The sequence below is a fragment of the Portunus trituberculatus genome, chromosome 17 (assembly GCF_017591435.1).
Source record: "Portunus trituberculatus isolate SZX2019 chromosome 17, ASM1759143v1, whole genome shotgun sequence".
NCBI classification, from domain to species: domain Eukaryota; kingdom Metazoa; phylum Arthropoda; class Malacostraca; order Decapoda; family Portunidae; genus Portunus; species Portunus trituberculatus.
The window spans coordinates 30,232,189-30,258,614 of record NC_059271.1 but is presented as its reverse complement, the minus strand read 5'-3'; the positions used below and the strand labels follow the sequence as shown (position 1 = coordinate 30,258,614).

At 42.7% G+C, this 26,426-nt stretch overlaps 2 protein-coding genes across 9 annotated transcripts in view; both read left to right on the top strand.

Annotated features, from left to right (window-relative positions):
- Positions 1-2,049, top strand: part of LOC123504817 (serine/arginine repetitive matrix protein 2-like) — a 30,385-nt gene extending 28,336 nt beyond the window's left edge. The window contains 1 exon segment of the mRNA XM_045255654.1: positions 1,290-2,049. Coding sequence (XP_045111589.1) covers positions 1,290-1,334 — 45 coding nt within the window. The 3' untranslated portion in view covers positions 1,335-2,049.
- On the top strand, positions 1,370-26,426 carry LOC123504818 (protein stoned-A-like). Of its 8 annotated transcripts, none has more exons than XM_045255656.1 (2): positions 1,370-2,114; positions 22,597-26,426. In XM_045255656.1, exon 2 carries the CDS (start codon positions 22,620-22,622, stop codon positions 26,424-26,426), a length of 3,807 nt encoding a protein of 1,268 aa, XP_045111591.1. In that variant the 5' UTR covers positions 1,370-2,114; positions 22,597-22,619. The 8 variants fall into 8 exon arrangements, with proteins under 8 accessions (XP_045111591.1, XP_045111596.1, XP_045111595.1 ...); XM_045255661.1 differs by lacking the exon at positions 1,370-2,114 and adding an exon at positions 5,556-5,580; XM_045255660.1 differs by lacking the exon at positions 1,370-2,114 and adding an exon at positions 5,632-5,737.

Genomic DNA, 26,426 nt, shown 5'->3' with positions numbered 1-26,426 from the left:
AGTGTAGCATCACGATAGTTATATTACAAATGCCACTACCACTATCACTACTACTACTACTACTACTACTGCTACTACCACTATAGATAACACCAGTACATACTATTACACTCTTATCTATGAGAATGAACACCAGACAAATTGATGAGATTAGCTGGGACTAGTGTGTAGGCAGATGAAGGAAACTGTGAGGTATTCAATGTTGGAGGCATGTGGTGTGATTCTTTGACCAATGAATCGTTTAACAGGGCAGTGAAAGCGAAGTGAGGCGAAGATTTTGATGTGTTACTAGCGTGACTGAGAGATAAAAGGAAAAGATAGGGCATAAGACTGATAAGATTGAAGTGTATGGATGAGAGGAAGAAAGGAAGCAGGGCATGGGAGAAAAAATAGAAAGGAAAGGAAGGCATGAAGAAAGGAAGGAGGAAAGCAAAGTAAAAGGAAGAAAGGGAGTATGGAAGGAAAAAGAGAGGAAGGAGGGGAAAAGGCGAAGGAAGGGAAAAACAGGGACAGATGGTATTTGATTAACTGAACAACTAAGGTAGAGAGTGAATGGAATTGAGTGAAGTCATGTGCTCGTGTGTGTGTGTGTGTGTGTGTGTGTGTGTGTGTGTGTGTGTGTGTGTGTGTGTGTGTGTGTGTGTGTGTGTGTGTGTGTGTGTACTAGTGGGGACAGGAGATGTATTGGGTGTCAGCAAGGCCCAGAATATAAGCAATATAGCACAACCAACACTCCATATATATGACAGGTATTATGAGTGAGACCTGTGTGTAATGAAATATTTTGTTAGCTGAAGGTGGGAGGCATACTTTTGGGAAGACATGGGAATGACTCATCTACACGCACACACACACACACACACACACACATGCTCCAACACATATGCATTTTTGTAATCCATCTTTTTATCTGTTGTATATCTATTTGTAGGTATTTTGGACAGCTCCTTCCCTCCCCATTCATTGCCTAAGGAAGAAGAAAGACTGTTAATGACCTCCCCTCTTTGCCCCTCTAATATGCCCTGAAGACACACACTGCCTCGCTGAAGCACACCCCACAGGTTTCTTTTGACAAACCTTGAGACTAATACCCATCCCAACGATTTGCTCTCAATACCTCCTCCCCTCATGTCCCAGCAAAGAACTCCCCCGAAGGCACGTGACTAACACTTATGAGTTGTTTCGAGTGTAGAGAGAAGAGACTTTTTTGGTTTTGCTTATGAGTTTTACTTTTACGCATTGGCATTTGTTATGTTTTTGGTGTTAGTTGCTCCGTCTCTCCTCCACAGACTCCCCCTGATAGCCCCAGCTGCTCGCCGCTCCGGCCCTCCTAAGCCAGGTCTTCAAGTAGCTGTAGTCATGTATCTATGCATTTATATGGAGTCTATTTTGCATTTTCATATTCTAGTGAGAAGATACAAAATACAATGTCTTGAATGAGAGGTTTCCGGAACTGGAACCGAACAAAACTTTATTATTCTAGTTTGTTGAATAGCCTCTCATTAAAAAAAACTCTCTTACGCTCTCACTCACTTTCATTCCCTCTTGTACATTACTCTGCATCGCGGACCTCATGTGATCGACGTTGTTGTTGTTGTTTTCATTGTCTATAATTCATTGTTGATCTTTACAAGACAACACTTTTGCCTTTGACAAAAACTGTAATTTTTGACTCGCTCGTGTTTTGACCTACTTTTTAAAGATGATTAAAAGTCGGTTCATCTATTGCAATAGTTATAAGTGAGCTGAGAGCATCAAATTGTATCAAGTGTCAAGGCCTGTGTGGAGTGTCAAGACTAAAGTGTGAAGGAAAGGCCAAGGTGCTCACTCGGCACTCGGAACAGTGATAACAGGAGAATGACGCCGAGAAGAAAAAGAGAAGAAAATACCAGGGGGATGAAAAAATGATAAAAACCTGAGAAGAACCAGTGCCCCTGGAGAGGAAGCCGGAACTATTACCACCACGGAGACGAGTGTGAGGGCCAGAAGGTCATCCGGGAGGGAAGAGGAACGGAGAACTGTGGACTGTGCAGGCAAGGAAGGAAGGAAGGAAGGAAGGAAGGAAGGAAGGAAGACCGCAGGCAAGACGTGAGCAGCAGCATGGCCACAAGCAGGTGAGTGAGTGGTGGCGCTTTTGTTGCTCAATAAGTTGCAATGATAGCCAGTTTTTTGTGTGTTGAGATGAGAAAGGACAGATGAGGACTCGAACACGTGGCGCTGAGCTTGTTTCGCATTATTTTATTATTATTATTATCATTGTTATCCTTATAACTACTACCACCACCACCACCACCACCACCACCACCACCACCACCACAACAACAACAACAACAACAACCATAACAAAACAAAACAACAACTACTACTACTACTACTACTACTACTACTACTACTACTACTACTACTACTACTACTACTACTACTACTACTACTACTATAACTACTACTACTAACTACTACTACTACTACTACTACTACTACTACTACTACTACTACTACTACTACTATTACTAATCTCTTTCGTTATTCCTTTCAACAAATTCTCTTAATTCTTAATACACTTAATTCATTGTTTCCATTATTCAACAATACATGTTCGTTCCATTTGCTGTATTTTTTAAGCCATTTCTTCTGCCGTAGTTTTAAATCTATCTTCATTCATCAAATCTTTCTTTTGTGCCTCTCTGTATACTCCCGGCGGAAATGGAGGTGTCAGTTATTGTTAGTTGCCACGAAGAGAGCTTTATAGTGCGTGACATCATCTCATCTCCTCATCTCTTACTGGTTTATCGAGTCATTTTGGGGGATAAGTGGTCTGATTTTGACTTTGGTCTCAAACTGATGGTTGTTTCTCTCGCCTTCCCTCTTGCCTCCCCCTCTCCTTCTCCCTTCGTTGTCTCAAACTGATGGTTGTTTCTCTCGCCTTCCCTCTTGCCTCCCCCTCGCCTTCTCCTCCCTTGTCTCAAACTGATGGTTGTTTCTCTCGCCTTCCCTCTTGCCTCCCCCCTCTCCTTCTCCTCCCTTGTCTCAAACTGATGGTTGTTTCTCTCGCCTTCCCTCTTGCCTCCCCATTGCCTTCTCCTTCCTTGCCTCAAACTGATTGTTGTTTCTCTCTTCTCCCTCCCTTCTCCTCCTTGTCTCAAACTGATGGTTGTTTCTCTCCCTCTTGCCTCCCCATCCTTCTCCTCCCTTGTCTCAAACTGATGATTGTTTCTCTCCTTCTCCTCCCTTGTCTCAAACTGATGGTTGTTTCTCTCGCCTTCCCTCTTGCCTCCCCCTCTCCTTCTCCCTTCCTTCTCTCAAACTGATTGTTGTTTCTCTCGCCTTCCCTCTTGCCTCCCCCTCTCCTTCTCCTCCCTTGTCTCAAACTGATGGTTGTTTCTCTCGCCTTCCCTCTTGCCTCCCCATCGCCTTCTCCCTTCCTTCTCTCAAACTGATTGTTGTTTCTCTCGCCTTCCCTCTTGCCTCCCCCCTCTCCTTCTCCTCCCTTGTCTCAAACTGATGGTTGTTTCTCTCGCCTTCCCTCTTGCCTCCCCATTGCCTTCTCCTCCCTTGTCTCAAACTGATGATTGTTTCTCTCGCCTTCTCCTCCCTTGTCTCAAACTGATGGTTGTTTCTCTCGCCTTCCCTCTTGCCTCCCCCTCTCCTTCTCCCTTCCTTCTCTCAAACTGATTGTTGTTTCTCTCGCCTTCCCTCTTGCCTCCCCATCGCCTTCTCCCTTCCTTCTCTCAAACTTGATTGTTATTTCTCTCGCCTTCCCTCTTGCCTCCTCCCTATCCGTCCCATTCTCCTTCTCCCATCTCTCTCTCTCTCTCTCTGGATGTGTGCGTGTATTAGGTATAGTCCTTCTCCTGCGTTCATCTGTTAATGGAAGACTCTTTTGCTTTTTAACACACTTTCAAGAGTCTCACTTCTATTATAATGTGTTTCCTGACGCACTGTTATATTCTCCACCAGTATCTATTTCTCGCCTTCCATTTATACCCAAAGCTGATCCTTAACTCTTCCTGTAATTTCCTTTTCACTGTCAAAGGATTTTCCCCGATACTTTCCATCCCGCCTCCACCACCAACAAACTCTAATCTTTCCTGATGTTTTCTTTCCGGTCAACAAATCCTGTCAATTACTTTCTTTCTTTCTTTTTCTTTTTTACTTATCGAACTCTATTTTGAGCCTCCTTAATTTTTTTTTCACTATATCCATGCCATGTTTTTTTTCTCTTGATTTTGGCTTGTCTGCCTTTTCTTTTCGTCGTTTTGTCTATTCCTCCCTCTCTCTCTCTCTCTCTCTCTCTCTCTCTCTCTCTCTCTCTCTCTCTCTCTCTCTCTCTCTCTCTCTCTCGTTTATTAGTTCTCCGGATGCTTACTTTTCCTTTTCCTTCCTTTTCTTTTCCCTCCGCAAATGTCCCTTTCCTAATCATAGAAGTCATCATGCCTCACTAATCATAATCATTTGTTTCTTCATGATCGCTTTCACAGTCGTTATCAAATGTTTGTGTGTGTGTGTGTGTGTGTGTGTGTGTGTGTGTGTGTGTGTGTGTGTGTGTGTGTGTGTGTGTGTGTGTGTGTGTGTGTGTGTGTCTGCGCGCGCAGTGACCATGACGAAGTGTATTCATGAAAGAAAAAAAAATAGATATCGAACATCATGGCAAACACTCTCCGTCTTAATAATCCTGTCTCTTCTCTCCTCTTCTTTTTTGCTTTTCTCTTTCTCTCTTCGTTTCCTGCCTCTCTTCTCTATCCTCGTAGGCATGCATCCCAACTCCCTAACATCCCTTAAAACTTCCACCCTTCCCTCCTCCATACCTTCCAATCTCATCTCCTCTGCCTCCCTTTACCCGGCCTTCTCGCCCACCCTCCCTAAGATTCTTCTCGCATAGTTCCGCCCTCTCCTTCGACTCTCATCCTCTGAAATTATTCTATGCATATCTCGACCTCATTTGCTTCCTTTCAATTTAATTCCTCTGTGATCTTTCCCCCCCTATCCGAGTCTTTCCACTGTCCTTTATTGCTTTGGTGACCTTCCTTATCGTCTTTCGGCATTTCCACCCCCACTCCCTCTCCCCCCACCTTCGTGTCTGCCGTCTCGGTGCGGATTTAACTTGGTCGGTCTACAGTCTAGACGGTCTGGTGTTCATGTCGGGTCTGTGACGTCACTTGTATTGCCGCAAGCTAATGAATAAGGAGTAACACAATGAGAAGAGAGAGAGAGAGAGAGAGAGAGAGAGAGAGAGAGAGAGAGAGAGAGAGAGAGAGAGAGAGAGAGAGAGAGAGAGAGAGAGAGAGAGAGAGTTGGGGGGGGGGGAAGAATTGGTTGGGGAAACAAAAACTGTGGGCGTTAATGTGAATGGAGCAAGGAAATGTGAGGAGGGAGGGAAAAGAATAGAAGGCCGAGGAGGAGGAGGAGAGGAAGGAGAAGAATGGTGTCAGCCGCCGTCGCTGCCTCCGCAAGTATCGACTAAGCTCTGGGATTAAATCGATAACAGGTCGGTGAGAGAGGATGTAGTGGTGCGCTGCGCCTCCCCTACACAGCAAGACCGCAGTCATCTTACACTACTTGTGTCAACACCTCAACACCTAGGTGATTCAGCACTGGGGGGTGGTGGAGGCTGCAAGAGTGACGTCACACAGTCGCTAACGATCCTCGGCGGACAACACCCCGGCCGGTGCCAGCCCGCCTTTAGCGGAGTCGTTTGGGTGGCCGTCTGATCGATGAGCCAGCAAGGAAGGCCGAGAAGGTACTCATGAGATGCCAGAATGAGGCTGTAGCAGGAAAATCTAGGCAGGGAAGGGAATGACTCATTGTAAGCTGGAGTCACTCATTCTGGAAAGTCTGTCTCGGTCATGTTGCCACCAGTGCCGTGACTTCCACTGCCACAGTGCTTAGCGCGCATTTGCAGCCTGCTAGTCTGTCAATTAATTAGTGTTCCCTCGCGAAGCACGCTCGGTATTATCTTCAGAATTAATCTGGGTAAAGGTAGATATAATTTGACGAGGAAATAGTGAAGTGGAGGAGCAGGAGGAGGAAGTGGAGGAAGACGAGAGGCGCGCGAGGGAGTCTGGCAGGCGGGCGGTGTGGTGGAGGTGCACATGCGCGGGCCCGTCCGCACACCTCGCCAGTTTCTCAGTGCGGCCATCTTGTGCCGCTTGCCATGGTGGCCGATCTCTGGAACCGTTTCGATCTTTGTGAGACCATCAATCCAGCAAACGATGGATTAATGGTAAGAGAAAGTCTTGTGTTTCGTAGCCATAGTGTATCTGGCTGGATTGTTGGTCCCTTTGGTGTTGTCATCGAGTGTGACGGGGAGATGTTGCTGTGAGGGTCAGTCCTTCATCGGCTCTGTACGACCTACTTGTGGCCTGCACCTGACAACCTCACACACCGTATCCCCTTTCAGTCCTCTACCAGTGTGGCTCTTGCTGTGAAGGCACTGCCATCCTCAGCCCTCGACACCAATAAATAAACAGCCACTACCGAAACTTGTAGGCGTTTACTAAGAATCAATAAGAGAAGGGAGCCAACGCCACCGCTGCCGTAGTCAGAAGCTGCAATCGACAGTGTGTGGTTCTCTCCACCTCAACTGAAGCTGAAATAAACTTGCAAGGTTACGGCAGCGAGCAGCAGCAACATGGAGGAGCGGGGAGCTGAGGAACAGCCAGCACCGGAGACAGACAAGGTCGGGGTGGGTGTGTTGTTTGCGTGATCAATCAACTGCATCTTAGCCGTTTTCCGTGATTTTGGCTGTTTATGTGGAGAGTGACGATCCTCGACCAGTGACGAGACATGACTTGATGCAAGAACTCAGTTCACGGAATGGTGCTCAGGTTGTCACAAGAAACTAACAAGAGGAGGCGAGTGTGAATAGTGGACATCAGATATTGCAGGTGACAGACGATGACTGACACGAATCCTAGTGGCCCTTAGTAGCTGATGCTTTGATTCACATCCCAGTAACTCGTCGTCCTGTCCCGTGATATTAGTTGGAGTGGACCCAGTTTACCTTTGCCTCTTTCGCCGATGTCATCAGATAGATTATAGATTTTATATCCATCACCATGCTGGAATATACTGGTATCGAGTGCACTAAAACCAACCACGCCCCCTTTTTCCATGTTGCCCTTGTCCCCTTCACCTGCAGCACAACACATCACTGCCCTCAATTCCAGGCTCGCTCTCTCAATCCCTTTAATTTCGTGTAACCCTCTTCCCTTTTTTTGCCAGCTTTGACTTTCTTGGTTATTTTATTTTTCCATCCGTGTTCTGATCCTCTTAACGTTTTCCTTTACTCATCTGCACGCACGCCTCCTCTCCTCCCTCCACTTCTTTCCACTTCGATGCAGATAAGTTAAACAAACCCTACTCTTCTGTCTCCTCTCTACCTGTGTCCTCTCTCGTTATCTACGTCCTCTTACTTGTATTGTTTTTTGTTTTTCGTTCGGATTCTTTCCTATTCATAAAATTCTCTCTCTCTCTCTCTCTCTCTCTCTCTCTCTCTCTCTCTCTCTCTCTCTCTCTCTCTCTCTCTCTCTCTATATCCCTAAACGTATATTTCCTGCTATCAGTAACACAAAGGCAAAACTAACAGAACACCCTACCTCGCTTTAGAACGTATATTTTTAAAACGCCAGCCATTTTTTTCTTATTAGCGGTGACTCAGTGGGAGTTATGTGACACAACAGCTGAGAGCGAATATTTAAGGTGAAGGAAGGGGAGAATGCAGTGAAGGAAGGTTCGTGTGGGTCATACAAATATTGATCAAGAAGCCAGAGTAGAGGGGAAAGAGGGAGGGAACGAGGGGAGACACAGGGAAGAGGTGAAGGGCAGGGGGGAAAGAGAGAGAAGAGGGGTAAAATAATATCCCTCCAGACCCCTCTCTTAGATGCACAGTGCTCATTCTTCCTCCTCCCCTCTTTCCTTCCCCCTCTTCCTAAGCCCCTCTCTCTCTCTCTCTCTCCCACGGGGCCGGAGGGAAGGGGGCTAAGCGATAGAACACGGAGAGAGAGAGAGAGAGAGAGAGAGAGAGAGAGAGAGAGAGAGAGAGAGAGAGAGAGAGAGAGAGAGAGAGAGAGAGAGAGAGAGAGAGAGAGAGGGAGGATAGGGTCGGTTGAGGGTTGGGGAGGGGGAGGGGCGTGACGACAGATCGATGCTGGGTCCTACACGTTGGTAAGTCCGCACGCCCACACCGCACAATACGAAGGCTTCACCACACCTCTACAGGACTTCCCCTCCTGATCTGATCACACTGCTTACCTCTTCACCTTCGGAAACAACTTCAAGTATGCCTTGGTCGAGTTCTTGAGACGAAATATTCCGGCGTCCTCACTCTTACATTTTCTTCAAGCTTCTTATAAAATACGTAAGCTTTGATCTTCCGAGACTCGCCTGCCTTCTGAAATTGTGAGGCTATAATTAATTCAGAGGTTTAAGAGTTACAGAGCCAGTGTGTGCAATATTTCAGAACGTACTCGTCGATGGTTCAGTTCTGCTTTAAGTTTTTCCTGGCTTTGAAGGAGATGCATCTTTTTGCTCAGTAGATCAGATTTCCGTGTTTCCTTGCCATGGCGGGAGAGAGTCTTGACTGTCTCCACTTATCCGCGGGAAAGTCAATAGACGAGTGCATTAAGGAGAAGGGGTGTGTGGGGGAGAAAGGCATTTTGTTTACCTCTCCTACTTCAGCTGTTTCATTACATTAATGTTCCTTGTGTTGACTCTTTCGTTTTCTTACTTGACCTGTAGGAAGCTGTTCTCTGCCTCTCATTTACCTTATTTACACTTCGTTACCTTTCTTCTTCCTGGTCTTAGTGTTCTTTCCTCTTTAAATGCTTGCTTTTTTTTGTCACACGTTATATTCCGCGTTTATTTCCGTGCGCTTTGTTTTGAAACGGTTTTGTATGTTGTTTGTAGCCTTAGCCTTCATCTTGGACTAATGGTTTCCCTTTGACCTTTCATCATCCGCAGCACCAGTTCGTCATTACAGAACCACAACCTTCCCTCGCAGCGCTTCCTTTTTGTCCTCTTCGCTCTTCTTTTGACCCTTTCCTTCCTTTTCTCCGTTCCTTTGTTGTGATATCTTCCTTTCCCTTTTCTCTCTAGCTTCTATATGCTTTTCCTCCCTTTATCTTGAACTTCCCTCTAACTCTATGACTTTTCTGTCCTCAATTTTCTCTATCTTAGTTCCGTCCCCTACACACACACACACACACACACACGTACAACTTTCCACCCTTTTATTATTTCCGTGCTCATCCGTGCCTCTTTTGACCCACTGCTCTCTTTTCCTTTTTATAGTTTCTTCGCCTTATTGCGCTCCCCTTGCTTCCTTCTTCCTCTCCTCAGCATTCACTTCTTTGTCTTCGTTCACCTATGTCTTGGTATTCAAAGACAAGGTAGATTATATTGGAAGCATGACGAGTATAGTATGCACATAACTAATAATTAGCCATCAAGGAGTGGAAGCTGATATGCTGACAACTGTGTGTGTGTGTGTGTGTGTGTGTGTGTGTGTGTGTGTGTGTGTGTGTGTGTGTGTGTGTGTGTGTGTGTGTGTGTGGTTTGATAGGTGGGTAAGAGTTAATGAAGGAATGATTACATCTTATGTCTAAAGTACGATGGAAAGACATGATTTATCTTCGTAAGCATTTGTGATATTATTATCTTTACTGTCTCTCCTCTTCTTCTTCTTCCTCCTCTTCTTCCTTCTCCTCCTTCTCTTCTCCCTCTTCTTCCTTGTCCTCCTTCAGCAACAACAACAACATAACCACTACTTTTACTACTACTACTACTACTACTACTACTACTACTACTACTGTTGCTGTTATTGTTGTTATTGTCCTTGTCGTTGTTGTTTCTGCTACTACTACTACAACTACTACTACTACTACTACTACTACTACTGCTACTGCTACTACTACTACCATTACATTTGGAGACAGGAATATGACAATTAAAATGCAGTGCCTTTGATGAATCTGTCTTGGAGTCATGAGAATGAATGGAAAAAGGAAGCGGAGGCGAAGGAAAGGAAGCAAGGGGTTCAAACAAATACAGATGCGGAGCACCTTAATATGTGGAGCTTCTGAGGTTTCGTCTGGCGTGGTGGGGATGAGAGGAAGGTAATATATTTTCTGCGTGACTGAAAGGTGATTTTTCTTGGCGTTGTCTTGAGATAAAGGTTAAAGAAATCCTCGAAGGGCACGACTTTTCACCTCAATCTCTGTAATGTGATATTCCAGCAATTCAGCAGATGAGGATAGTTAAAGGTTCAGACGTAAACGAACTTTTGGGGTTTTAAGAGCTCGGGGCAAAGAGCCACTTGGGCTGAGACTATAAGGTTTAGTTTAAAAGCGATGTATCAGATGTGGTTTAATTTACTTTAAAAGCTTTGGAGGAGGAGGAGGAGGAGGAGGAGGAGGAGGAGGAGGAGGAGGAGGAGGAGGAGGAGGAACTTGGCCTTTGCCTCGGTCCGTGTCGATGCCAGATCTCTAAGGAACACTTCACTTGAGAGATCGTTAGCAGGATTACCTACTCCTTCCTTCCTCACCCACACGTTTTACCATTCACACTAACATTCTTAATATATCTAGACCTATGCCACACTTCACCGCAAACCTGCACACTCCTACACCCCGCTACATACACGCTGCATCTACACACTTCACTATTCCGTCACGCACCACCACACACCTATTCGTACCTACACTTAGCACCGTGCCCAGTGACATACCATCACTACGCCACTATACGATTACGGCCACCTTAGATTTCTATTACTGTATACGTCATACAGCCGGCACTACACAGCGAAACACTGCCAGTACATGCTTACATCCACACTCTTGTGCCTTCAGTACTTTGCCACACACCACACACTTTCCTTCACCTACTTACTTGTTTATTTACCTACAGCACACCTTTGTTTATTCGTAGCACAGTCGTATCTGTCGCTACTTTAAGCTATTTTGAAACGCTTTGCTATCCCATTACGACTATTTTCAAAGGCCACAGAGAGGATTAGCCGGTTTTTCAATAATATTTCTTAGTATCGTGTAAATCTTAGTAATTTGTCACTAGAATCCCTCAAAAATCCTTTAAAACACGTGTGACTTCAATAAAAGACTTTTGAATGTAGTGAAGATACTGTGCAGAAGAGTTTCAGAATATGGTGTTTAATCTCCTAAAAAAAAAAAATAAATAAAAAAACCTCTCACGCCCGTACTGAGCCGCTACCCATCACCTGCTCCCACATCTTGATGCCTTCAGTCACGCCACCCGCAGCCTCACCACCTGAATCACAAGCCTTCACTCTCCTCACACGTCACTCATCGACCACTTCTCCCTCCCCCACCCCATGTGAAACATACGCCCTTATCCTCCAACCACACGCCCATGGATCAATACGTCCCTAAAAGATCATTTACCTTACCCACACAAGAAAACGAAAGACGGTAAAACTTGCTGGTAGAATAAAATGAAAGAATGTTACCGATATTGCCCATACTCGACGGTTCCAGGGAGTATGTAAAGTGAGAGAGTTTTACCTCCCCTTATGCAAGTGTTCTCTCCCTCTGTGTTCCGCTGTTTGCTGATCTACAGATGCATTTAATCAGAGAGAGATATCGGTTAGAGTTTACTGTCAAAGTCTGACTCGTTTCATCATAATACGTTTTTAGCTGTATGTTGACTTTGTGTGAATATTATTATTTGTTGGAGGATGAATATTGAGAACAAACATAGCCAAACGGAGAGATTCACACCCATCCAAACACACACACACACACACACACACACACACACACACACACACACAAAAAAAAAAAAAAAAAAAAAAAAAGAACATCAATCTAAGAAGAATAAGAAAAAAAGCGAAGTTAGGGCAGGTACACCCGAGTTTGTTCCCCGCATGCCACAACCAAATGAAAACAATTAAGTAAAATAGCATAAAAAAATCGACTTACTTGTTTTATATAATTGAACTGGATTTTATAATATTAGCAAAATAGTAATTCGAAGTCAGCCATTACAGTTTTCCATTATACATTTCTGTTAAAGTATTGACTATTGTCTCCACCGAGCCTCATGAACGCCATGGATCTCATTCCATGAAGATACACAAATAAACGAACTCTCGTAAACACCAGATAACGTTGTCAGCCTGTCCTTTTAGCTCTCACAACAATGCAACATAAATTACCTGTATGTAAAAGGAGCCTTTATGCAAATTCAACTTTGACTTCATTTTATTATTTTTCAAGGGCATTTTTGAAATAACAAAAAACATTTCTAAAGAGAAGAAACGTTTTTTTCTTTTTCACCAATGAGGTGATTTGATCTAAGCACACCTAATTTTTTTGTCTATCCCTCTGAAAATAGATGGCAGTCACTTAGAGTTTTACTTAAAGGCAAAATATATTGCACATGTAAGATCGAAATTTATCTTAAAGAAAGTAGCAGATTGATATTCCTAATGATATAATCAACATTATCAACATTTATCAATGCAGCTCCTTACGTCACAAGTACGATACTTTATGTACGTAGTTTCCTGTCTTCTTACTACAAGCATGTACTATTAGCGGATTATTTGTTTCGCTATAAGGCACATTAAATACCACCTGGATACTGAGACTTGTTATTTCGCGTCCCTTCGTTGAGGGGATGGTGTGAGCGGTCATGAATAGAGGTGGGACCATGGGGGGGGGGGAATGGAAGAAAACGGAAAATGGTCTGGGTGATGGATAGTGATGGTTGGTGATGTAAGCAATGGAATGGGTTTAGATGATGGTGATGGCAGTGATGAGAGGTGATCATAGTGTAATGGTGATGGGTTGTCCCTACAAACAAATGAAGATAATTTCTGAGACAAACATCGTCGCATTTACAGAGGATAGGTTACAGGAATTATGCAGTCTGCAATTTCGGCGAATAATTAATTTAATCGAAAAATGTGAGGATCAAGAACGAGAGACGCTTCCTGGGGCGAAACTGGTCTCACTTTTGTGGTCCATCAGCCACTGAGTTTCCTTGAACAGACTGGATGTCGAGCTCATAGAATTAGGAAAGAGGTAGAAGAGAACCAGAAGCCTCGTGAGGAATAGACCCATCGCCAGGAGAACATAGAGGACCATGAACCACATGATGTTTCTCTTGAAGGCCGCGTGATCCTCTTTTGCCTTTCTAATGTGTTGCTCAAGACGGCTTAGACGTTGCCTCGTCTCGTGGGGCTTGAACATGAGAATCCAGCTGGGGGTCCCGGCATGACTCACGTAATCCTTTGCTGGATCCTGGGGAGGGTTCGGGCGGAGAGGACCAAGCCACCACTGGTAGGAAAGGTGTTCCCGCAAGAGCCAGAGAGTGGTGGAGAAGAGGCCGTCCTCCTGCCATGTCTGAAGGGTTCTCAAGATGCACCTGACATGCTCTGACGTCTCCCTCAGATGGCTGCCGAGGAGCAAGCTGATGCCCAGTCCGATAATTAGTACCACCCACCTCATTTACAATGCCTTATTGATTTCTTGTATAAAAGAATATAATCATCATATTCTTCAGTACTAGCTGTTGAGGACACACAATTATTTACACATTAAGAACACATTTTACCATAGTAATAATAGGCAGAATTTTATTGTACCAGTAAAAAAGAGACTTTCAAGCAATTAATTTTTACCAGAGACGTAGAAAATGAAACGGTATCAAAAACTTGTACACGTTACCAATAGGAGTTCTGGAATTTGAAAGCGACTGATTTGCTTCCTCGACGGCTTAGCTTTACAATATGAACCGGGCTTACGCTCCCTGACTTATGGCTGTAACTTTTACTGTGCAAGGAAAGGTGGACCAATGGTTGTGCTACAGCTCGATACATAACTGATTCTAAATTTACAAAGTGAAAGAAACAATAGCAAGTAGAATGCTAAACTTAATTGGTAAGAGAGAGAGAGAGAGAGAGAGAGAGAGAGAGAGAGAGAGAGAGAGAGAGAGAGAGAGAGAGAGAGAGAGAGAGAGAGAGAGAGAGAGAATTTTAGTTGCAATGAATGAAAAATAAAACCTGTGTGTTTGTGTGTGTGTGTGTGTGTGTGTGTGTGTGTGTGTGTGTGTGTGTGTGTTTTCGTGCACAGTATACCTGCGTGTCTGCGTGTGTGCCTGCTCGTGTGCGCGCGCGCACTGGAGTGAATGAAGGACATCGTGGCCAATGGCTACCTCCCGTGGATCAATGAGCGTGATGGGAACACACCGCCTACACATCCTCACGAACCTTACAATACGATTTTCTCTCTCTCTCTCTCTCTCTCTCTCTCTCTTTCTCTCATATTCCTTTCCCCTTCTCTGCGTCACATTAATAGCCAAAGAAAGGGCGATGGCTTACTATTTACTATTCTGCTCATTAATCTTCTTTAGACTAATAACGTCCACACCGCATAGCATCACTCAGGGGTAGAATGAAATTAATGGAGTTATTTTACATTTGTGCAAAAGTTCGTAACACCGTGACTGAATTGGACTAATTGGGCATACGTCTATATTTGTAAACTTTGCTTTTGATGGTAATGCACTCACTGTGGTTCCCTTACATGTTTTCAAGACTGAGGGCCCGTTAGATAGCAATTGAGTAGTTGAAAAATTGTTTTGAATATTCGCAGAAGTATAAAAAAAAAAAGTTAAACAAAAGCAAGAGCAGCAAAACTGGATTCTAGTGTAATAACTTTACTTTGTACCTAATATCTTCTGAGCAACCGCATCAACAATATTCACTGTAGTATTGTTCCGTCTTTAGCTTACTATCTGCCTTACGAATGCTTCTGTCATCATAATACAACAAGACTGTGGGGACTGGTAAGATTAGAATCAGCATGATCCGTCGGAATGCTTAACGGAGAAATGAAACAGGATTCATATCTATCTGAAGTTAGTTATATTTCTTTGCAGTATTATGTAATTGTAATTCTAATTGCATTAGAAAAAAGTGCGAAGAAAAATCTAAACACGTATGGAATAAAACAAGAAATTATAATAAAAAAATCATTGCTAATTATTAAATTTTGTTTATAATCGATGGTTTCTGTGACGACCACACCAGCTAGAGTTAAAAATAGCAAAGCCCTTGGCTTTTCTATCTATTCACCTTTTTTTTGTCAATTTTCAAGACTGCAAAAGCTCACAGTTTTCTATCTTTACAAATTTAAGGAGCACCCTGATTACACATGTAAAAAAAAAAAAAAAAAAAATGTAACTAAAGCTTTGGGTATGACTGAGCCACTGACTGTGAGGTACCAAAGAAGAAAAGTCAAGCGATTCATAGAATCAGGAAATGCTCTCGAGAGAAACACAACGTGCTTGTACCAGACTGCTCAGGCTCCTTGTAATAGCAATAAGCGGTAAGGTGTGGGTGCATGGTGCATCATTTCCCTTGAATGATAAAGACAGTGAAGTGTAATGTAATGCGCATCCGCGTGTGTAAATAATTGAAAACATTAATACCAACTCATGCAGGTTAATCCACAATCCAATTGAGGCCATGCTGGAATGGACGAGGAACATTTCAAAAGAATCTAATGACACCAAACCTGATGCCATTACATCAAGTGGTACATATTTGCATGTTTTGCAGATATACTAATATGTGTGTGTGTGTGTGTGTGTGTGTGTGTGTGTGTGTGTGTGTGTGTGTGTGTGTGTGTGTGTGTGTGTGTGTGTGTGTGTGTGTGTGTGTGTGTGTGCAGTGAGTGCTAGATCCTGGAGCTTGGGAGGGCAGCTGAGACCGCCATCTGGAAGCCTCCAAGGCTGAGAAGAGTCACGGTCTTTCACGGTTTACAGATCTTAAGGTTTCTTAATTTAGGAGCGTGGAATATCAGGAATTTTAGTACTTATATATCAAGAATATCTAGAATGAAAATGCGTAAAAAAAATAAAGTAGAATGTTATCTCTTACAGACGATTGTAGTACCATATCGTAGAGGTCTGGGTCGAGGATATGAAAAATAAGGGTTATAATGGCTAATTAATGGTTTCCAAGATGCTTGTGGTGTTCGAAAATATAAAATGAAATGGTCACTTGTGCAATAAATTAACCTTGATATAGTTCACCAATAGTTCACACCACTACCATACACAGACAAAATTTTTACTACACTCCAAGACTATAAATCACTTAAAATCATTCAATCAAAGAAAATCTTCCAACTGCACGCATAACCACAAAACCTGGTTCATCCTATGAATATTCATAATGAATGTCGTGAAGGCTACATGCCGGACTGTTATGCAGCAGCCTTGCAAATAATGTTTGCTTACTGAACAAGGCCAGGGAAGCCATGAATACAAATCGTCGGGGCAAAAGGTGGCAAAGTTCCCATTAGTTTCACTGGGGGGATGTAGCCAAAGTGGTCGGCATACGAAAGATGCCAGGAAAAGCTCCATCTTTCCATGTGTGGACTAAAGTGAGAAAGTTATCGTGAACACTAAAGTTGTCACCTTGGATGAATGGGGTCACGAGGGAACACACAAATTTTGAGACCCTGACATAAAAATCACTCTGGGCCATTATAGCCTGAGACAAATCCCTAAATGTAAAGGGGAAAAAAAGGTTAACATGTAAAAGCATACCATTATCTCTTATTCGTGGATATACTAATACAAAACTGCACTCAAGAGACACACAGAACAACTTTCCCTAGCAAGTGAGATATTGCTGTTGCTGCTGCTGCTGCTACTACTACTACTACTACTACTACTACTACTACTACTATTACTATTACTGCGAGTACTACGACTACTACTACTACTACTACTACTGCTGCTGCTGCTCTCATTATCGCTTTCATTATCATTATAATTTTTGTTATTGTCATTATTATTGTAATGACTCATATTTGAGGAATACAGAACTTTATTCAACATTATAGGAGCGTTGCGAAAAAGGGAGAAAAAAGAGAGAGCGAGCGAGAAGGCAAAGGACGCGGTGGAAGCCTAAGAAGCATTTTACAAGCGCCTTTCCATTTCCAATAGAAAAAAAAGATGAGAAAACATGAAATAATAATATTATGTTTAGTCTCTTAGGTTATTTTTGGTCTCTCTCTCTCTCTCTCTCTCTGGAGGTTATTATTTAATTGTTTTCTCGTATGTAATGAGACAAAAGCTGTGTTATCTTTGTTGACATTATTATTGATGTTATTAATATTGTTATTGTTATTATTATTATCATTATTATTATTATTATTATTATTATCACTATTATTATTTTTATTATTATTATTATTATTATCATTAGTAGTAGTAGTAGTATAATTGTTATATCAGTAGTGTCATTATCATTATTATCATTATCATCACCAGCATTATTATTATTATTACTATTATTATTGTTGTTATTATTATCATTAGTATCATTATTACTAATATTATTATTATTATCATCATCATTATTATTATTATTATTATTATGATTATTATCACTATTATTATTATTATTATTATCATTATGATTATTATTATTATTATCATTATTATTACTTTATTATTCTTATTAATACTACTGTTATCATTGCTCCCTCAACTACCATCACTACCACCACCGCTACAACAACAACAACAACAACTACTACTACTACTACTACTACTACTACAAATACTAATGCTACTATTACTACTGTTGCTGTTGCTGTTGCTGCTGCTACTTCTACTTCTGCTGCTGCTGCTACTTCTACTGCTACTACTACTACTACTACTACTACTTCTACCGCTGCTGCTACTATTTCTACTACAACTACAGCTGTAACTTATCCATGACGTTCATTGATAGCCTTTAATTTACATGTGGGTGCGTATATGTATGTAGGCGTGGGTGTGGGTGTACGCATAAGCAGGACGCAATATCTTAATAAATTTTTTGAACCGATCAATAACTTTCATGGTAAGAATAGCTAGCAGTCGTCAGCGCCACCAGTAGGAGGACGGGAGCTGGTGTCCTCTCGTGGGGGTTGGTGCGAGCAGCTCGCCGGCATGTGACGGTGAAGCCACATGTGCGAGGCAAGGCAGGGGGTTGGAAGACTAGATCAATAATAGCAGGCAGGCCGGCTCTCTTTCTCTCTCTCTCTCTCTCTCTTTCTCACTTTGAAATAAAGTTCAGATATATATATATATATATATATATATATATATATATATATATATATATATATATATATATATATATATATATATATATATATATATATATTCATAAACATTTGTCTTGAACTTTATTTCAAAGAGAGAGAGAGAGAGAGAGAGAGAGAGAGAGAGAGAGAGAGAGAGAGAGAGAGAGAGAGAGAGAGAGAGAGAGAGAGAGAGAGAGAGAGAGATTACTAATTTTCCTGTACACGTACATAGGAGAGAGACTCCCTATCCGATGTTTTCCCGGCATATTGAAACCCCATCACGGTCTCTGTTCCGTCATTGTCACCGCATGCAGCTCTGGGAAGGCTCCATGCGCAGTGAGTGGAAGCACATTTCATTTTCATATACGAAATGAAATGAAAATACGATGAAAATTATCAATAAACAAACGAGATCAGGTGATTGTAGTAATGATTAAACTATCTACGCCACCGCAAGAGATAAAACATAGATAAACAGTGACATTTCTAATAAAATAAAATAAAAATAAAAAAAGACAATTTTCATATCAGAAAAGAGTGATATTAATTGAATTTCATATACTGCAAACTTTACTTTTTCTTTTATTTTGGTATTCGTTCTTAAGGAGATGACCCTAAAACCTATATGCGTATGAGTAATGATCGTTTTTTTCTCGTAAATTACAGTAAGCAGTAAATAAATAGTTGTACCAGACTCTCTGACACTAATGATCTCGCAGCCCACGCAGTGTTGGGGTCACTAGCACATTTAACAAGAGGCAAATGTGTTGACAAGGCAGATGAGTGAGCTGACAGTTGTTTGAGAGGGTAGTAATGGTAGTAGTAGTAGTAGGGGTGGTGGTGGTGGTAGTGATGGTGGTGATAATGGTGTTGATAGTGATGGAGGATGACTGAGTTAATTGAGGTGTTTGAAGGGATAGTGGTGATGATAAGTTTGTTATGGCATTGGAAGAGGTGGTGGTGACAATGAGGGTTGGTGGTAAGGGTGATAATGTTGGTGCCGATAGTGATGGAGGATGACTGAGTTAATCGTGGTGCTTGAAGGGATGATGGTGGTGACGAGTTTGTTGTGGCATTGAAAGAGGTGGTAGTGACGATGAGGGTTGGTGGTGTTGATGGAGGTTGACGTCGAATCAATTGTAGAGTGTTTGGAAAGATGCTGGTGGTGACGAAGGTGGTGGAGTTATAGGTGATAGACAATTTTTTTTTTTTTATCAAGGGAAGGAAGCCAGCCAAGGGCAAAAAAAAAAAAAGATAAGATAAAAAAAAGGCCCACCTGAGTGCTGGCTCTCTACAAAGGGAAAAACATCAGCCAAAATTAGGGAGCAAATGCCTTGATACCTCCCTCTTAAAAGAAGACAAGTAGTAGAAAGTCGAAAATACAGATGCAGGGAGGGAGTTCCAGAGTTTGCCAGTGAAAGGTACGAATGATTGAAAGTACTGGTTAACTTTTGCGTTAGGGAGTTGGACAGAATAGGGATGAGAGGAAGGAGAAAGCCTTGTGCAGCGAGGCCACAGGAGGAGGGGAGGCATGCAGTTAACAAGATCAGTAGAACAGTTAGCATGAAAATAGCTATAAAAAATAAAAAGAGATGCAACATTTCGGCGGTGAGAAAGAGGCTGAAGACAGTTGGTCAGAGGAGGGGAGTTGATGAGACGAAAAGCTTTTGATTCCACTCTATCTAGTAAAACTGTGTGACTGGAACCCCCAAACATGCGAAGAGTACTCCATACAGGGACGGATAAGGCCCTTATACAGAGTAAGCAGTTGGAGGGGCGAGAAAAACTGGCGGAGACGCCTCAGAACACCTAACTTCATAGAAGCTGTTTTAGCAAGAGATGAGATGTGAAGTTTCCAGTTAAGATTATGAGTAAAGGACAGACCGAGGATATTCATTGTGGAAGAGGAGACAGTTGAGTGTCATTGAAGAAGAGGGATAGTTGTCTGGAAGGTTGTGTCGAGTTGATAGATGGAGGAATTGAGTTTTGAGGCATTGAAAACTACTAGATTTTCTCTGCCCCAATCGGAAATCTTAGAAAGATCGGAAGTCAGGCGTTCTGTGGCGTCCCTGCGTGATCTGTTGACTTCCTAAAGGGTTGGTCGTCTCTGAAAGGACGTGGAAAGATGTAGGGTGGTATCATCAGCGTAGGAGTGGATAGAGCAAGAAGTTTGGTTAAGAAGTCATTAATGAATAATAGAAAGAGAGTGGGTGACAGGACAGAACCCTGAGGAACTCCACTATTATTAGATTTAGGAGAAGAACAGTGGCCGTCTACCACAGCAGCAATAGAACGGTCGGAAAGTAAGCTTGAGATAAAGTTGTAGAGAGAAGTATAGAAGCCGCAGGAGGCAGTGTTAAAATCAAAGCTTTATGCCAGGCTCTATCAAAAGCTTTTGATATGTCTAACGCTACAGCAAAAGTTTCACCGAAATCTCTAAAAGAGGATGACCAAGACTCAGTAAGGAAAGCCAGAAGATCACCAGTAGAGCGACCTTGAAGGAAGCCATACTGGCGATCAGATAGAAGACTGTGAAGTGACAGATGTTTGAGAATCTTCCTATTCAGGATAGATTAAAAAACTTTAGACAAGCAAGAGATTAAAGATATAGGAAGGTAGTTTGAGGGATTAGAACGATCACCCTCTTTAGGAACAGGCTGAATGTAAGCAAACTTTCAGCAGGAAGGAAAGGTAGAATTAGTCGGATATAGGAGAGGCTCGTGATGTTTCATTTATATGATGTAAAGTGACAGTCTGCCTGATAAGGATTGTATTGGTGTCATTCACTAAGTGTTATGGGATTACATATCTACCGTGTTATATATCACTCACCTTCAATCGCTTTGTTGACCTCTATCACTGTTGTAACCTTATTCTTAAAAGGGTCATACCATCTGAAACACAGAATAAAGCAAAATGTATAAAATGGTGTCGGATTCTGTACAAACCCAGTCCCTTCATAATTTTTTTACCTCTTTTACTACTACTTTCACTCTACCCCCTTAAGTACCGTGACGCGCTTCTACATTCATTCCGCTTACTATCTGGTGATTTTATATAGTTTCATAAACTTATGTAGGTGATCAGAATAGTGAAAACTCTGACCATTAATCTTCTGACCTCCATTGACCCTGACTAATGTTAATAAAATGGCCTAATCGTACATAAATCTGAAGGTAAAAATGTGTCCCAATATCGAAGGGGTTAACATCGCTCCTTCCTACCTCTTCTGTCCATCTTACTCTTTGTCTCCCCTCCTCCATTTCTTATATCTCTTACTATGTTTCACTCGCCTGCTCCTCCAAGCCTTACATGCATTCATCTTCACCGCGCATTAATTTTTCTTATTACATCCTAAGGGTAAAAAGAAAATTCCGTCCTTTTCCCTAAAACTATTTTGAGAATTTCTTTGTTGTTGGGATTTTTCCAACATCAAAACTTAGAAACAAAAACCCGGAATTAGTGCTAAAATGTTTTCAAATAACCCAATTTTAAAGGAAAAAGAGGAGGAAAAGGAGGTGGAGGACGAGAGAGAGAGAGAGAGAGAGAGAGAGAGAGAGAGAGAGAGAGAGAGAGAGAGAGAGAGAGAGAGAGAGATTGCAAAAAGAACCAACAGCAGCAGAGGCGAACATAAATATAACTTCCTCCTCGACGTTCCCAACAGCCAATAATGAGAAGTGGTGTTTCCTTCTCGAGTGAAGCGACAGGCAGGCTCCCACTGACAGCTCCGGAGTTGTGGTGTGGAGGAGAAACGGAAAACAGTTGGCGTTGGGAGCAACAAGGCGCACCATTGTTTCATTGATTGACTAATGCATATTGTTGGGCTGAACAAGTAGTTTTCTGTTTATATAGAAATGAATAGTTGTTATAATTATTCTCTCTCTCTCTCTCTCTCTCTCTCTCTCTCTCTCTCTCTCTCTCTCTCTCTATCTATATATATATATATATATATATATATATATATATATATATATATATATATATATATATATATATATATATATATATATATATATATACACACACACACACACACACACACACACACACACACACACACACACACACACACACACATACACACACACACTGCCTTGTACCTCAGTGATCAGGGAGCCGAGTCAGTGTTGGCTGTTATAGATTCGAACGCCACTAGGGCTGGTCACCTCTGGGACTTTTCCACTTACAAGTGGGACAGTTACTGTCTCCCCTGACGACGTGGGATGGGGAGTATCGTGTGCGAGGTCACAGTCTTACTCAAAGATTGGTAATAAACAGCTATGAGCTCCACTGAGAGGGTAGCGGCTGATGGTTGCGGATTCGCTCTTGATCAGGCCTTGGAGTGTGTGTGTGTGTGTGTGTGTGTGTGTGTGTGTGTGTGTGTGTGTGTGTGTGTGTATTACCTTTACTTGTAATTCACTTCTGAAGAGAGGCAGAGTTCTAAGTCTTTTTTCTTTTTTTTCAACAGGGACTCTCCATCGACGCAGTACCATGCACAAAATAAAAAAAGGAATCAAGAAAAAGATCAAAGGAAAGAAGGATAAAAATGATGAACTATTTACTCCAGAAGAACTAGAAAGGTATAAAAAAGAGAAGGAAGAACAAGCCAAACGTGAAGCAGAAAAACAACTAGAACAGGAAGGTCAGGAGAAGAGTGAAGATAAAGAGAACAAGCCAGAATCTCCTGAGGAAGTCAGCGCAGCAGTAGCGTCTGAGGACACTGCAGCGTCCTCCTCGACAAAGGAAGGAGACTGGAGAAACTTCTTTGCAGCAACTGACACTGTACTTAAAAAGACTACAGACAATCTCGTTCACATAAAAGAAGCCAGCACTGTCGTTCAGAAGGAAAAACCAGCTGCACCTCTTCCTACTGAAGTCCCTACAGTTGCTCCAGTACCTGTTGCTACTGCAGCACCTCCAACCAAGAAATGGGTAGACCTCGAGAAGGGTGGAATCGATGATGGAGAAGCGGTAGAAACAGAAGAACCACAACCGGAACCAGAGGACGAACCTGAACCTGCCCCTGCCCCATTACAATTTATAGAGGATCTCCCAGATGTAGATGTAGATGATTTTACAGAGGTATTTGACACTACTTACGTAGACAATGTTGAAAGTGGACAAGTAAAACTCCATTATATCCCGGACAGCCCGACAGAAACTGACCCTAATGAGCCTGATCCTTTTGACACCTCCGTAGTTGATAAAGTCTTACACGTCGAAGAGGAAAAGCCGAAAGTTCCAGGAGAAAAAACCGAAAAAAAGAAAAAGAAACAACTCGTAAGTCTTGGTTGTGCTGTTGAGGTTCTTACGGGGAACGTTCAAGTTGAGAAGCCCACAGCGACCCCACCAGCAAGCTCTAAGAGACGAAGGGTTGTGCCAAAGGAAAAAAATCTACTAGGTGACTTCGGCGAGGACAGTGATCAAAGTGGAGATACTGTAGGAGAGTCCACAGAAAAATATAACGAGCAAAAAGAAGACTCAAAAGAAACTAACAAAACCAACATTCTTGATGAAATCTTGTGTGTGGGTGAGCTAGAAGCAGTGCTTCCTGAACCAGGCACTGTAATTTGTCCCTCGCCCAGAGCAGTTTCACCAGCACCAAACACAGAAGATAGGGATAGTTCTTCCGTCATTCTCAATAATGGCTGTGAAGATAATAAAGAAGTTGACTTGAGTGAATTTCTTGAGTCTTCTGGAGAAGAGCAAGACAACAAGGATAGTGGGAAAGACAAAGATCTTGACCTAAAGGATTTAGTTGCAGAATTTGATATCATCGATAAATCTGAAGTTGTTAACGAATCTTTAGTGCCAACTGAACCAGACCCAATCGAAGACGAGTTTGACGCTGAGTTTGCTTTCCTAGCGGCTGAATCCGTCGCTAAAGCAAAAGAGAAAGAATTCGAAGATCTTGAAGACGATCCATTTGATACTTCTGTAGCAGCTCACGTACTCGGGGCAGACGAAAACACTGAAAAGGATCCGTTTGACGTAGATTTTGCACAATCTGTTCAAGAAGGAAAACCCTCAAAAGCCCCACCGCCACGACCAACTCTACCTAAGGCTAAAGCTGAGCATCCTGAGGAAGTTGATCCTTTTGACACTTCATTAGCTGAGAAGCATATAACAGTCGAATCTCATGAAGGAGTAGATCCTTTTGATACATCAGTAGCTGAGAAACATCTTCCAGTCGATCCATTCTCTCTTGCAGACACAGAAACTGAGCTTCCAGAGACTTTACAACCGCAACAAGGAAATGAACTAAAAAATTCCGTCAGCTTTGATCCTTTTGATACTTCTATTGCTGAAAGTTTTGGAAAGACTGAGCTCAAAGTTCTTGAGACAGAACTACTGTCTGCTTCTGAAATCGAGGGGAGTCTAAAAAGAAGCGAATCTGACTTTGATTTTGATCCTCGAGCTGAGGAAAAATCCAGTGGTGGAAATACTTGCTTGCTGACAGGCTCTCACGAAGACAACGAAACCAGTGCTCCTATCCTTGCCCCTTCCCAGGATACACAAGCAGAGGACTTTGACCCATTCGATACTTCTATTGCTGCTAAAGTTGAAATACAAACCTTAGAAGCTGAACTTCTCAGCAAGCCAGACGATATCCAACAGATTGCGGAACAAGCTGAAGATAATAAGAAGGTTCCACCACCTCGCCCTCCTCCAACTCAAGCTCACTTGTTAGTTACCAGTCCCACCGACCCCAATCCGGCACTCCAGCCTTCTGCACTGAGTGAGAAAAATCCAGTTTCAGAAGACTTTGATCCCTTTGACACCTCTATTGCAGATCAATTTGGCCAAAGAGAACTTAGGTCGATTGAAGGTGAGTTACTAAGTGATCAGCAACAACAGCAAAACCAAGTGCTCACAGAAGTTGCTGATAAACCTAAGGCAAAAGAACTTCAGTTACCAATCAAACCCCTACGACCACCATCTCCCAAGTGTCTACTGACTACTACTCCTTTAGACGAGCAACCAGTTGTCCCTCTCCAGCCCGTAGTGGGAGCAGCAACAGATCTTCCAGAAAACCTTCCTGACGACTTTGATCCATTTGATACATCTATCGCTGATCAGTTCGGCAAGACTGAGCTAAAGGTTCTCGAGAGTCAACTCCTTGTATCTCGGCAACACATAAACGACCAGGAATTTGATCCTCGAGAAGGGAAGAAACCACCACCTCGTCCACCCTCTCGTCCACCTTCAAGACCACCCTCAAGACCACCTTCCCGCCCTCCTTCCCGCCCTCCATCACCTGCTCCTACCAAGTGTCTGTTAACTGCCTCTCCCGCTAGAACTCCTGTCAGTGGTGAAATTCTGCTTCCTTGTAACCCTGCACCATCTGATTTGAAATACGAATTTGATCCATTTGATACTTCCATTGCTGAAAAGTTTGGAAAAACAGAACTCCGACATCTTGAAAGTGAATTCTTAAGCGGAGTAGCAGCTTCTGCAGAAGATTTTGACGACTTTGATCCCAGAAGGGAAGATATATCTAAACCAACAGTCACAACAAAGCCACTTCGACCAGAGAGACCAGCGCAGCCAAACCCGTGTCTTTTGGCTGCTACACCCACCGACGGAAGTGCCACCTTACAGCCGTGTCTTAGTCTGACAGCTCAACCCTTGGAAGGTGCTACACCAGAGGACTTTGATCCCTTTGACACATCTATAGCTAGTAAACTCTGCAAAACTGAAATAAAAGATCTCGAAGAATCTCTTGTAAAAACAAATTCTCAAGAAGCTACTGGAGAACCGGCTGGTATTGGCCACCTTCCAGCAGCACCTGAGTGTGCTTCTGTGGACCGTTTCTTCTCTTCATCACCCACCCCAGACCTTTGTCCGACTCTTCAGCCTGTTGCCAGTCAACTTACAGAAACTTCAGAGGAATTTGATCCCTTTGACACTTCTATTGCTGAGAAATTCGGCAGAACTGAACTAAAGACTCTTGAGACTGAGCTCCTTTCAGATTCTGGAACAAAAAGAAATTTAAGTGACGACGAATTTGACCCTCGCGAAGAGGAAGCAAAAGCACCCAGGAGGCCGCCACCACCACCGAAACCACAGTCGCCAGCACCCATCAGTCTCTTAGACTCTGCTCACGATCACGATATTCCTGACCAACCTATACAAGCGATTCAGCCACAGTCAGCCGCACAGGACATTGTTGATTGCGACCCATTTGACACTTCTATAGCCGCTGACATTGCTCCAAGCAAAGCTGAGCTCAAATACCTTGAAAACGAACTTTTAAGTTCTGCTCAGGACCCATTTGATACCTCTAATATCGCATAA